The following is a 14,936-nucleotide window of genomic DNA, read 5'->3' on the forward strand; positions in this document are numbered from 1 at the left end:
TGCAAATACTGAGACTTCTAGGAATGAGCCATCCTAGAGCTATAAGATCACACCATCTGACCAAAGGTTGGTCATTAATGCATCCTTTGGATTGAATTATGACCAAAAAGGGGAACTGTGGACAAAAATGGGGTTCTATGGAAAGGATGATCTGTTCACAAATTCCTAACTGTGCAGGTCATGCTGGGTAGTCATGCCCCAGGCCTATAATGTCTTTAATAGAAGGTTCTAAGCCAGCCCCACCCATTGTTCTGGTGCATCTAAGTTAACACACCTTTAAAACACCAGAAACAGACTTCCCGCCAAGATGGAGGCATAAGTAGACACACTGTGCCTCCTCACACAACCAAAAGAAGGACAACAACAAATTTAAAAACAAAAAACAACCAGAATTGACAGAAAATTGAACTGTATGGAAGTCCAACAACCAAGGAGTTGAAGAAAAAACATTCATCCAGACCTGTAGGAGGGGCAGAAATGGGCATTCTAGTGAAGAGGACTCTAGACAAGGCAGCAGTTGGAGGACTGAGGTGGGTGAGGTGGCAGCTGGTGGAGCAGGCAAGCCGACATTTTTGTGCGGATACACCGAAAGGAACAAGTGGGGAGCGAGACAGACTGCACAACCCAGGATTCCATTGTGGGGGGAAAAGCCTCTAAACCTCTGACTGAAAAAACCTGTGGTGGTTGAGGCAGGGAGGGAAACTCCCAGCCTCACAGGAGAGTTCGTTGGAGAGACCACAGGGTCCTAAAACATACACAAACCCACTGTCCTGGGAATAAGCACCAGAAGGGACAAATTTGCTTGTGGGAAGCAGAGGAAGTGACTAAAAGCCAGCAGAGAGCTGAGCAAGCATCATTGTTCCCTCTCAGACCTCTCCTCCACATACAGTGCCACAACCCAGTGACATGGGTTGCCCTGCCCTACTGAATACCCAAGGCTCCGTCCCTTACTACATAATAGGCACACTGAGACAAAAGAAAATGGCCCAAATGAAAGAACAGATCAAAGCTGCAGAAAAAATACATCTAAGCAACAAAGAGATAGCCAACCTATAAGATGCAGAGTTAAAAACACTGGTAATAAGGATGCTCACAGAATTAGTTGAGTATGGACATAAAATAGAGGAAAACAGTGAAGACTATGAAAAGTTAAATAAAAGAAAAGATACAGAGAACCAACAGTGATGGGAAGGAAACTGGGATTCAAATCAACGGTTTAGACCAGAAGGAAGAAATAAACATTCAACCAGAACAGAATGAAAAAACAAGAATTCAAAAAAATGACAAGAGGCTTAGGAAACTCCAGGACAACTTTAAATGTTCAGAAGGAGAAGAAGAAGAGCAAGAAATGGAAAACTTACTTGAAAACATAAAGAAGAAGAACTTCCCCAATCTGGAAAGGGAAATAGACTTCCAGGAAGTCCAGGAAGCTCAGAGAATCTCAAAGAAGATGGACCCAAGGAAGCACACACCAAGGCACATTATAATTACATTAGCCAAGATTAAAGATAAGGAGAGAATCTTAAAAGCAGCAAGAGAAACAGAGAGTTACCTGCAGAGGAGTTCCCATAAGACTCGGCTGATTGCTCAAAAGAAACCCTACAGGCAAGAAGGTGCTGGAAAGGAGTATTCCAAGTCATGCAAAGCAAGGACCAACATCCAAGATTACTGTATCCAGCAAAACTATCATTTAGAATGGAAGGGCAGATAAAGTTTCCCAGATAAGGTCAAGTTAAAGGAGTTCATCATCACCAAGCCCTTATTACATGAAATGTTAAAGGGACTTATCTAAGAAAAATAAGGTGATCAAAAATATGAACATTAAAATCACAACAAACTCAAAACTATTAAAAACTGAAAACAAAAACCAAAAACAAACTAAGCAAACAACTATAAGAGGAACAGAATCACAGAAATGGAGATCACATGGAGTATTATCACTGAGGAGAGAAGGCAATGGTGCAAAGGTACAGGGAATAAGAAGCATATATGGTAGGTACAAAATAGACAGAGGGAGGTTAAGTATAGAATAGGAAATGGAAAAGCCAAAGACCTTATATGTATGACCCATGTACATGAGCTAAGGTGGTAAGGAATGTAGGTTGGAGGGGGCGTGCAGGGTGGAGGGAAATAAAAGGGGGAATAGGACAACTGTTACAGCATAATCAATAAAAATATTTTAAAAAATAAATAAAATACCAGAAGTAATAGCCCTCAAAGGGGTTATCCATCCTCAAGAAAGCACATACTCTTGCTAATTATCCTTTTCTGATACCCCTTGCTTTCTCTCACTTCAATGTAATTAATCTTCCTTATGTTCTCTCCTTAACTTCAGATGAATAAAAGCAGCTACAAAACTGTTATTCTCTGGTGCAACTGACTGAGATCTTGCTCCTCAGCATATGTTATCAGTTTGGCTCATATAAACTCTTGTAAAAAATTCTCTACAGGTTTGGACATTTCTTATGTTGACAAAGCTCACATAACCAGAAGAATATAAGTTCTGAACAAAAAGTTGGGAAGTTTGACATTAGATTCTTTACTTTCTCCACTAGAGCCTGCCAAGTGCTTCTTTGGGCTTAAAATTTTCATCCTCATGAACTCCGGCTTTGATGCCTAGAAGCAGATCCTGAAATGAGGTTTCATGTGCAAAGAGCCAGGGAAGAGGGTTCTTTGCACATGAAACCTGTCACAGGTTAAAGAGAAACTAAATTATTAGGAATTTCCTGCTCACTTGGCAAATCAGCTCTAGTAATCCAAGAGCAATGCTTGGAGCAAAAGTCTGAGTGGGAGCTGCTGGAAGCAAAATATCCTTGAAGCTGGCCTCCTTTTCTCAGCCCCCAGAACTCCAAACAGATATAGGAAAAAGGGCCTTGAGGGATCTGGGTAAAGCACTGATATCATCATCTATGGTCACTTTAGCCAGGAGGGCTTTGGAAGGCCCTGGACCCTGATCACCTGATGAGGAGCCATGTTGATAGTGCTCCTACGCTTGCTTTAGATGGAAGACAGAGTTTAGATAACTTGTAGTCACTGGTGTTCTTGTAGACAGTAGTAAACTTTAATTTATTTGCTGAGTTTTCCTGAAAAGTGGAGGATTCTTTTCTGACATAGTTTGCAACTAATGTCTTATCTATTTTCTCTTTCAGATTAAGGGCCCCAAAAGACATCTATATTTTTAAAAATCTAGAATTTGCATGTCATTTCTAACCAGAACAATTGAGATGGATATCATTGTTTCTCCTGATAACTCTTCTTGGGAAATTCTGATCCTCCACTTTCAATCATCATTAAGAACATTTCCATACCATGTGGACCAAGTCTGACCAATCAGAGCATCACAGCCCTGGAGCCACAGGGATAAGCTAAAAAATATCATATGACCCAGCCAGCAATAATCAGAGCCAATGAGATTGGCTGTGATATTTTGGGAGCTTTTCGTGAAAAAGTATTCTTTTTCTGCTGGAGCTGCTAGGGGTGAACATGGAAACTCAAATGGAGCCTGAGAGTGAAGGTAACAGAAGAAAGTGAACCCAAGGAGTGGAGACACACCAGGATTCAGCCATATCTAAAGCCATGCAACCCTTGGTCTTTTTGGTTGCATAAGCTAATAAAGTCCCCCTTTTGAATAAGTCAGTTTGCCTTAGGTTTTCTATAAGTTTTCATATAAAAATACTAATATACCCATAGTGTTGGTAATTTCTTGTAGATTGTTTGCTAGGTAAGCAAGTATGAGACCCTGATATGCTACCTAAAGTAAGTCAGATTTCAAATACTAACATGTAAAGTGTTCACTTCAGCTTTAGGCTCACTAATCGGCATACTCTGTACTTTCCCCCCGTTATCACTTCTATTCTCAAGCATTACAAGCAAAATACAAGCATTATCCTATTTTCATAAGAATGGTAGCTGTTCCATGCCAGCTCAGATGATGCTCTGTCCAGCCTGGGTGAGTCACCCTCTGGGTGTAGATGTGTTCACCAACCTGGAAGCTCTCTGAACCCCTTACTATGGAGATTTCATGGAGGCTTTCTCACCTACGCATGATCAATTGTAAACTCCACTTCCAGCCCCCTACTTCCTCTCTGGGAACTTCCAATCATAGTTTGGTCTGTCAGGTGACCAGCCCTCATCCAGGAACCCACCCAGCATCACCTCTTTAGAAAAAAAATGTTCGTAGTACTCTTGCCACTTAGGAATTTACAAAAGTTTTAAGAGTCTTATGTTAGGAACTGGGGGAAGAGACCAAATGTATGTATTTCTTGTTATTCAAAAACAAATTGTATCATCAAATTGTATTCTATAAATCATATAATTAAATTATATTACAGAAATGCCATTAGGTCTATAAACTTTGCCAAAATGCAATTCTCATTACTACCTTTGTGTCTTCATTCCTGCTGTTCCTTCAACTTGGAGGGAAAGAAGAGGTTCTTTCCCTGGCAAAATCCTATATATCATCCTGTTTTTCGTTAATTCATTAATTCATTAATTCATTCCACAAATATTTATTGAGTGCCATGCCCTGTGACAGGGAGTGAGGCTACTGAGACATATAAATCAGGGGGCTTTCCTTTGGGGACATATACTAAAAAATGGAGTTTTACCTGAAAGCCCTTAGATTTATACTCCCAGAATTTTCTGGCTTATAAAAAGACTGTCAAAGCTCATTAACCTAGAGGCTACAGCCTGCTGTATTACATTTACTCAAAGCATATGGTTATTCCATACACATGTATTTTTCAACCTCCCTAAAGGTTCTATGTTAACTTTAAAGAAATAGAATCTTTGAGGAGGTTAACAAAGTAGGAGAAAAAAGCTATGAGAAATTAAAGAAAAAGTGGGTTTAAATGCATTTCTGGGTCAGTGATGAAAACAGATTAAATGTGGAAATGTAAACTCAAATTAACAGAAGAATTTAAACAAAATTACACTTGCCATATGCCCAAGATGGAGTTTGAGGCTTGCACCCCCTTACTGGCCTTTTAGACCAGAGCCCAGGCCACAGCTGAGAAGTTTGTTGATGTTGATTTCTTGTGAACACTTAGGAGTATTTTTTTAGAATCAATTACTATAATAAGCATTTATTAAAATTTACTTTTAATTATATTTTTCTGCTCTCTCATCAATTTTGTGTTCCAAACTATTAAATCTTTACTTGATTAAAAATATCACAGAGCTAGAACCTATACAGAGGGAAATTACTGATTTAGAGCTTAAAATGAAATGTTTGAAGAGTTTTAAATCATCTTTCTAAAAAATAAAATTTTATTTTAGAACATTTTCACATTTGTAGAAAAAATTGCAAAGAGAGTAGAGCCTCCCCAAATACCATACCTAATTTCCCCAGTTATTAACATCGAACATTAGTCTGGTACATTTGTCACAACTAATGAAAAAAATATTGATATGTTTTTATTATTTGAAGTTCATAGTTCACTCAGATTTTCTTAGTGTTCACCTAATGTCCCTTTTCTGTTCCAGGATCTCATCCAGAATGCCACATTACATTTCATCATTGTGTCTCCTTAGCCTTCTTGACCGTGACGGATTCTCAGACTTTTCTTGTTTTTGATCACCTGGACAGTCTTTAGTACTGGTCAGGTATTTTGTAGAATGTTCCTTAATTGGGATTTTTCTAATGTTTTCTTCATGGTTGGATTGGGATTATGGTTTTGGGGGAGGAAGATTACAGAAGTAAAGGGCCATTCGCATCACATCATTTCAAGACTATGTGCTATTGACATGATGTACCACTGTTGATGCTGACCTTGATCACCTGGCTTGAGAGAGTGATTATTAGGTGTCTCCATGGTAACCTTCCTCTGCTTCTCTCTTTTTTTTTCTCCTCCCATTCCATACTATCCTCTTTGGAAGGAAATACTATGCATAGCCCACAGTTAAGTAGAGTAGTACTTTATTTATTTTGTTGTTCAAATTAGGCTCCCATGTCCTTTTGACATAACCCTTTCATTCATTGTGTGTGTGTATGTGTGTGTGTGTGTGTGTGTGTGTGTGTGTGTGGTGGGTGTTAAGCACTTTCTTACTTTCTAACACTATGAGATGCCCCCAGCTCATCTTTTCTATTTCCTGCCCCAGTTTTATAATCAGTTATTTCCCCAAAGAGCCTTGGTTCCTTTTCTTGGAGAATGGTATTAGAAATAGTGCCAGGTAAAATAGCAATGAGTATCACTGCTATTAGGGTGTTAAAGAACCTTCTACAATAGCAAAAGTGTTTTACTCAATCAAAGCTCAAACACTCAGTTTCATATTTTAAAGTACAGACTGTTAAATTTAAAAAAAGTTTCAGTGACTTTATCCATACATTTATATGCTTTCTGCTATAGAGACACTAAATTTTTAATCAAAGCCCTTTGAACTAGCCTATAATTTATGCTGATATGCATATAGGTGCAGCTAATTTTTTAAATATAAAAATACTTTATGACTTAGTCAAATTCAAACCAACTTTATTAGAGACAAAAAGTTTATCAAATTGTTTCAGTCAAATATCTTGCTTCAGAAAATATATTCTGGGTCTGTGATCTCCCCCACTTTAAGAGTATTTTTTACTCTTATCCTCTTTTAGTTTCTGTCATTCAAGGAAATTAATTTAATTACTTTAGATTTGGCTAGAACACCCAGACCATGCAGATATGGGTTTTTCTTCAATTTCATTAGAATTAGTAGCAGAAGAGTTAGGGGGGGAAAGTTGTTTAAAGAACATATCTGGCTCTCTTAGGAAGTGAACAATTTTTTCCTAAATCTTTGCTACTTGACATTGTTCCTATAAACCCTCCTGACAATGATTGCCTTCAGTTGCTCACCCATTGTGGTAAGCCCCAAAGTCCACACTTGAAATCTGAAATCCATTGGCAAATTTGGGGATGGTTCTCATGAGAGAGAGAGAGAGAGAGAGAGAGAGAGAGAGAGAGAGAGAGAGAGAGAGAGGGAGAGAGAGGCTGTTTCCTTGCTGGAATGAGTGACATACTGTAATGTTCTCCTGTAAGTTCTGGCATTCTGTCCTTTTCCCTGTGTGTTTGTGAAACAAAGAACATTCTTAAGTACAATAAAGCAAATGTGGTATCTGTGATTGTTAGCAAACAAAAGCCAACATACAAGTCTAGATCAATTTGTTCTGCTAATTGTTTTTTTAATTCAACAAAAGAACTCAAAATTAAAATTTGACCAAGCTTTTAAAAAGTGATTGGGCCCCATCAATCACATTTACAATTAAATAGCTTTTTGCATAGAAATCTTATCTTCACTTTGTTATTTCTACTTGGCCTTTTGATCAGGATGGGTGAATTTGATTTGTACAGGATGCTTAGTTTTCCTTAGGATAGATTATGTGACATTTTTATTACTTTTGCTAATGAACCAAAGTAGCTTTTTCATTTTTGTTTATGATAGGTTTTGTAAATGTCAAATTCCTTGTTATAAAGTCAGAGTTAACATTCCAAAAGTCAGTGGCTGATATAAATAATGTTCATATATGCACAGTGTGAAGTAATTTCATATCACTTTCTCTTATTCTCCACAAATCAAGATAATGTACTTTTCAAATAACTATTTGAAAGAAATCAAACTGCAGTCAGAATAAAAAAAGACACATACTATCCTAAAATGTGGTATCTATCTATACTTTAAGTATAAATAAAAAACATGAACATACAGGTAAAACCAATGTGGAATGGATTTGCTATAACTAGTTTTGTTATTTTAACTTAACTAACTCTAACACCAATTCCTTGGAGCTTTTATAAAAAGTTTGGGAGGATTTAAAATTAGATTTCTATCAACTTCAGAAGTAAGCTAATTTTTTTAACTCCAGTTTATCTCCAAGCAAATAAGATTATTCAAGTGTTTTGGTGATTAGGTTGCATCTTTCTTTTCTTTATCCTCTCAAAATTAGGAAATTACAAACTGGTAGGTTATTTTTTAAAATATTTATTTATTTATTTTTAGAGAGGGAAGGGAGGGAGAAAGAGAGAGAGAGAGAAACATCAATGTCCGGTTGCTGGGGGCCGTGGCCTGCAACCCAGGCATATGCACTGGCTGGGAATCGAACCTGCGACACTTTGGTTCACAGCCCACGCTCAATCCACTGAGCTATGCCAGCCAGGCCTTTTTTTAAAAAAATATTTTATTTATTTATTTTTAGACAGAGGGGAAGGAGGGGAGAAAGAGAGGGAGAGAAACATCAATGTGTGGTTGCCTCTCACATGCCCCACACTGGGGAACCTAGCCCACCACCCAGGCATGTGCCCCAACAGGGAATTGAACCAGCGACCCTTTGGTTTACAGGCCAGTGCTTAATCCACTGAGCCACAACAGCCAGGGATGGTAGGTTATTTAACATGCTTTCAAAGGAAGAGAGATTGGCTCAGTTTTTTTTTTATTGGAATCACTGAGTTCATGATACTACGATAAATTTAGGGTCACAAATTCAGATGCTTTCGGTGGCCAGACAAACGTTTTGCTTAAGAGATGCGAGCTGATGGGTGAGAACTAGGGGAGCTGGAGAACACCTGTCCCTCTACTGCACTCCAGGGAGGTGTGGCCCAAAAAACCATCTTTGAAGCTTCTAATTTCTCTGTGTTTTTTTAATGTTCAATCTTCTGATTCTCAAATGTTGGCAATTACCATATTTGGCTGCATATAATTGCACACTTTCTTACCCAGATTTTTTTAGGGAAAAATAAGGATGTGCATTATACATGGGCATATGATTACATACCACAAGTATGATGATTCTGTGTACAATGCACACACAATCATGGGCGTGTATTATAAATGACAAAATATAGGTATTTTTCTTCAAAGATTATGTGTAATATGTGAGCTGTATTTGACCTACAAGCCTACTGTCTGCAAGCCAATAACTGCCCACAATAACTTCATACTGGGAGCTAATCCATTAAGCACAATTACTTATAATAAGATATATAATTGTCAGCGACCAGAGGGGAGAAGGGAGGAGATTACAGGGAAAAAGGGTGAAGGGTTTGCAGGACCAATTATAACAGACATATGGACAATAACAAGGGCGGAGGGAAACAGGAGAGGGAGGTGGAGAGGGCTGGGTGATGGGGAGGGGTGGGAGGAAAAGGCAAAAAAGTGTACTTGAACAACAATAAAAAATGTTAAAATAAAAAAGATATATAATTGTCAAGTTCATTTGAATTCTCATTTTGGCTGCTCTGAGTACTATATTTGATAAGTTAAACAAATGTGAAAAGGTTGCTTGGTGACTTAAGAATCAAAGTAAACAGTTAAAGGATCCTGATAGATAACTTGATAAACTCTTTTATTCAACAAATACATGGGTCTTACACGCACCAGGCACTGTTTTAAGCACCAGAAATACAACTGAGTACAAGGGACCTATCTAGAGCTGGGAGGTGGTCAATAAATAAGTAAATAAGAAAACTAGCACCTAGTGATAGCTACCACACAGGAAAATAGAATAGGACAATGTGATAGCAGGTGCCTGAGTGGTTTCCCCATACTAGTCAATACTCAACCTGCAGGCTATCAGAATGTTAAATTCTTCCTCTTTATTCCTTTTGTTCTAGGTCCCTCTATGAGGTTGTTTGTGGTTTGGCTTAATGAATTGAAGTCCAGTTTGTTTTAAATTAGTCACCTTTCAATCTTCTTGGGGGCCATGTTGATCCAAGAGGGATTTAGGGAAACCTCTAATCTAACCAGCAATTTAATTACAATGCCTGAGTCAGTGCTGCAGATGGCTAAAACCAAACATTTCATGTTGATTCCTTTTAGCTTGTATTTTAGAGAGTACCATATCCTAGCATATCTCCAAGTCCTGGGAATATATCATTTAAGGATTTCTACTACTTTGGGGGGACAAGCACAAATAACAGCTTGGCAATGAAACTCCTTGCCAACACCAGGGTTTCTCCTACCTAAAAATGCACATTCACAAATATATTTCAAACTCTTCCCTACGGTGTTGTAATCTGTCACTGCCCATTGAAATGGAGAAACCCTGGAATGTCAAGTCAGAAGATCTCAGTTCAAAGCCATCGATTTGCCTCTGCTGTGGACCACCTCTTTGATCTGAGAGTCACCTAACCCTCACAGCCTTATCTTGAAGATCCACCTACTAAGGGTTCTGGGAGGACCGAATGACAGTGTATATTTGAAAGCCAACCCTGCAAAGCTCAACATTATTTATTATTATGAGTGGATGGCCATCAAGGTCATGCCTGTTTTGCAATTTGTAAAATACAACAAAAAAGTAACGAGGCAGAGCCAGACCCAAACCCAGGTAGACAGATCTCTTCTGTCTCAGTGGACCAGTGAAGAGCAAATAAATAACATCTTTAAAGTTATATTTAAGATCAGAAATAGAACTGCAGATTTTCTGTAATAGTAGGAGTAGCAGTGGCAGTAATAATAAACGGCTAACATTTATTGATCACTTTCCCTGTTCCGGGCATGGAGATAAACACTTTGCATTTATTATCTCTTCTAATGCAAGGAGAGGAAGAAAAAGTAAAGTTAATAAAATGTGAAGTTGGAAAAAAACTATCACTGCATGCACAATGTGCACTGTCACCCCAAAAAGTTCTTTAAATACGAGCAAGTTTTGAGACCCATTCTTAGAGGTTTTGTGTCTTCTACAGCCCTTTGGGTCCCTTCAGACCACAGTTATCTAATCTCCCCCTTCTCAGCAGGAAAGCCCAGGACCTCCCCTGCCCCACTGGCAGCATTAAGAATTGTCTTGGATGTGCTAGAATTTTACCTAGTAAGCAAGATGCCCATAACAACAATAACAGCAACAACAAAACAAACCTTCTGGTTAAATATGTAAACAAGTAATGGAAATGCAAAACAAGACATTCAGTAGGTGTAGCTTAGAGTGTATGTTTTTGGAAAGCGAAGGCATTTCTTTTATCTCCCCCGATTGCTCTGTCAAGACTTCCATAAACTTCTCGGAATATTAAATGTGTCCAACAAACGAGGACACTGGGGTGAGAGGTGCGGCCCCATTTTCATCTGTGCCTGGGTGCAGAAGGAAATAATGCTAATTCAGCCGTTTGCCGCAGGGCTGGTGTTACTCATAAAGAGCCGGCTGGGCAAGGTTGGCGCTGGAGCACGGGAGAGGAGAAAGGTTTTGTCTTCATGAGTGTGAATACAGACATGTGCGCCTGTGCAGTCAGCGTTCAGCGTTCGAAAGGCTAATTCAAGATCCTGGGGAGGGGGTGGGGAATACCATCACCATTCACGTTTCTGTACATGTCATTTGTTTTGGCAACATACCCTTCTAGCATTGTTACTGTATAGCATTCATTTGGGAGTGGGGGAGAAATGGCGATTCGGGAGTGGGTGCTGCAGTCACTGGTGGGTGACCCAACGCTGCGGTTGACAGACCACCAGAAACTGGCAAAAGCGGAGGCAGGAGCCGAGCCGCGAACACAAGCCTATTCACAGGATCCCGGCGCACGCAGCCTCCTCTGGGATCCCCAGCCCGCCAGCTCAAGCGGCTCCGCGCCTTCTCCTCCCTTGCCTCGACAGGCGCTGGGTGTGTGTGTGTTGGGGGCGGGGGTGGCGTTTGGGACTGGCAAGGGACCCTTGGGCAAGGCGGGCGGGAGTATCCCATTTCCCCGCCCCCTCTCCCGTGGATCCCAGGGCTCGAGGGGGCGCTCGCGCCCAGGAGTCGGGCGCAGCAGGTGCTGATGTTACCTCCACCTCCGCGGGGGGAGAGGGGGCGGGACTGGGGGGTCAGAGGAGGCGGAGGAGGCGGAGGAGGCGGAGGAGGCGGAGGAGATCCCCCGGAGGAGGGAGATCAGCTCGCCGAGCCCTAGAGCGCGGCCGGCTCGCCGGGTTGGAACCCGAGCTCACGGCTTCCGGAAGGCGTGGAGGTCGGATAAATACATCCCGGGCGCCTGGGGAGCGGCCGGCACTGCACGCACTGCCCGCACCTTCAGCACAGCGGTCCGTGCGGTTTAGAGGCGGCCGCAAGGTGCTGCACCCGCTCCTCCTCCTGCCGCGGCCGGCGCGGAGCGGCGGAGAGCTGCGGGCTCGGCCGCTGGCGCCCGGGCCCGCGGAGCAGATGAGCGGTGGCGGCTGAGGGCCCCGGCTGGCCTTTGCCCGCAGTCTTCGCGGCGCCCGAGCGGGGCCGCAGCGCCCAGGGCGCGGGGTCTGGGCCAGTGACATGGGGGCGGACTGAGGTGCCCGGGGCAGCCGTGCGCTCTCTCTCAAGCCGCGGGCCCTGCTCGGAGGCGGCGGCGGCGGCGGCCGCCGGGCCCGGCGCGCTCTGCTCGGGGCACCCGCGGAAGCCTCCGCCGCGCTCTATGCGCCTCTGTGGACGCCGCGGGCCCGGGCCATGGCGATAGACCGGCGGCGCGAGGCGGCGGGCAGCGGGCCCGGGAGGCAGCCACCCCTGGGCGAGGAGAACGGCTCTCTGCCGCCTGGGGACGCGGCTTCCTCGGTGCCCCTCGGGGGACGCGCGGGCCACGGCAGCGGCGGGGAGATCCAACCGTTGCCTTCCCCGCATCCCGCCGGCGGCGGTCAGCACCCGAGCTGCTGCTCCGCGGCGGCGGCCCCCAGCCTCTTGTTGCTGGACTACGACGGGTCGGTGCTGCCTTTCCTTGGGGGCCTGGGTGGGGGCTACCAGAAGACCCTCGTGCTCCTCACCTGGATCCCCGCGCTATTCATCGGCTTCAGCCAGTTCTCGGACTCTTTCCTTTTGGACCAGCCGAACTTCTGGTGCCGCGAGGCCGGCAAAGGCGCCGAGCTGGCGGGAGTCACCGCCACTGGCCGGTGGGGAGCCGAGGACTTGGTCAACTGGACTAGCCCGCCGACCACCTTCTTCTCCACTGCCGCCTCGGGGTCCGCAGGCCACCTCAGCAACTGGAGCGGAGCGGACAGGGGTGACACGCCACCTCTACCGTCCCCTCCGGACAAGGGGGACAACGCCTCTAACTGCGACTGCCACGCATGGGACTATGGTATCCGCACAGGCCTCGTCCAAAACGTGGTCAGCAAGGTAAGGGCCGCGACCGACCAGGCCCCGGTGTCCTTCTCCTGAACCTTTTCCCCTCCTATGTCCCCTCCACCCTTACCTCCGCCCCTCTCCTTACATCCGAGGTCTAAGCCCGAGGCAGCCCGGGAGGAAGTCACTAACGTGATGCTAGTCTGTGTGTATAGGCATCTCGAATTGGCCCGATCGCTTCCCGTCCTCTAAAGGAGATGCATTTACTTGGGTGTGAAAAGAGAGCTTTTTCGGGTCCCCCGCAGTGACACTGCCTCCCAACTCTAAGGGGACACCATAGCCTTTCCTAGTTTGCACCCAAACTCCTGTCCCAGTGCACATAGGGAAAGAGCACCCCTCCACCTAAAAAGACTAGAGCTTTTTCTGCCACCCTTCTAACTATCACCCCCATTAGGGAAGGGTGGCCTGCGGAGGGTAAGTCCTCTGACCTGTCACCAAGCCTGCTCTGGAGGACCTGCCTCATTCAAGGTCTGCTGGCCGGGGCCAGGCCCAGGGCTCTGCTTTTCTGCCTGGCTAGTTGTCCCTGTGTCTCCCATAAAGAAATGTCTATCCGTAAGCATAGTGCCCTATTCCCAGATACCTCAGCCATCCCCTGCTGGCTTTGGAAACAGACTAGAGCCAACTACAGAACCGAAGTTGTAGCGGGAGAAGCAAAGAGCTTTTGAAAATTCCCTTTCCCCCTCCCCAGGCTCAGCCTATTCCAAGATGGGCATAATTGGCTTTAGACTTTGCCACTCCAGCGTTCTCTCCATTGATTTCTCAGGACTTTAGTAAACATCACTGGAGTGTAGGAAGGATGCTAAGAATGTTTGGGTGTCCCAGGACCACCACTGCTGCTACATAGCAGCTTCTTTTGTCTGAGGTGCTGAGACCCTGCTCAGCTTTAGCTGAACTTCCAACTTACTACCGGTCTAGCGGAGGCCCCCTAGCAGAGGTATTGTATTGTGTGGAACTGAACGGGAGTGTGTGATGAGAGCTGTGTGGCCAGCATAAAAATGGAGAATGGGCAATGTTAGAAAATCAGTGCCCAAGATATCTATAATTTTCTGGATTTCTTAACATATACAAGATATCTTATGCCAATTTGTCAAGCAATTTGTGCTTTTGGCCCCTTCTGTGTTTTAAATAAGTAACTTGCATTTCAGAGTAAACCTTCAGAGTAGACCTTTTCCTCTTCTGGGCTGCTCTAGGCAGAGTTTTAAATGATTTGTTTAAATGTGAGACTGACATTTAACAGTTTATGATAATCAGTGTGCATGTATTTTTTCCCAAACGCATGTTAGTAAACAGTTGTAGGTCACAGATTTGTAAAATGAAACTATTACATCATCATAACCCTTGCTTTAATCTCAGCAAGAAGTGATCTGTCCTGTGGGAGCTGTCTGGATTAGCTGTTAAATAGGGAAGATCCTTCCAGTTTACTTCACCCTGACACCCCCACCTCTGCCCCAACTCAGGCTGGCCTTTCCAAAGGTGTTTCTGTGACTCTGTTTCCCATAGATGGAAGGCAAGATTTGTTTTTCTTTTTACCAGTATGGAAAAGTTAAGAACAATGACTACAGTGACTATTTTAATACTCTGTATTTCTGTGAAAATAAGGATTTGACAACATTTTCAAATCTTTTAAGCCCATTTTTAAAGTAGAGGAGGAGTAATATAGATCAAAGCAAATGTGGGTGGAGGATGCTCTGTCCTGGGATCAGAGAGAAAGGAAACTTAAAAGTTAGGAGGGGGATGGACTATCATTATCTTAGCCGTAGGGACCTAGGAACAGCTATTCACACTCTGCCATGGATGATGAGAGGAGAGAACTAAAATAGTTCATGAAGACAGGCTATGGAGGCATATTGGGGAGCTGGAAAAGTTTTCTACATTAGCACTTGAGAGGGTCAGAGATAGCACTAATGTGTGCAGT

At 43.4% G+C, this 14,936-nt stretch overlaps 1 protein-coding gene across 1 annotated transcript in view; it reads left to right on the forward strand.

The window, feature by feature from the left end:
- Nucleotides 1-11,790: 11,790 nt before the first annotated feature.
- SLC22A23 (solute carrier family 22 member 23) overlaps nt 11,791-14,936 on the forward strand; it is a 177,195-nt gene continuing 174,049 nt past the window's right edge. Inside the window, exon 1 of the mRNA XM_045841661.1 lies at nt 11,791-13,015. Coding sequence (XP_045697617.1) covers nt 12,353-13,015 — 663 coding nt within the window. The 5' untranslated portion in view covers nt 11,791-12,352. The remainder of the gene's footprint in view (nt 13,016-14,936) is intronic.

This window comes from Phyllostomus hastatus, unplaced genomic scaffold (genome assembly GCF_019186645.2).
Source record: "Phyllostomus hastatus isolate PE091 unplaced genomic scaffold, TTU_PhHast_1.1 phas_contig_37, whole genome shotgun sequence".
Lineage (NCBI taxonomy): Eukaryota > Metazoa > Chordata > Mammalia > Chiroptera > Phyllostomidae > Phyllostomus > Phyllostomus hastatus.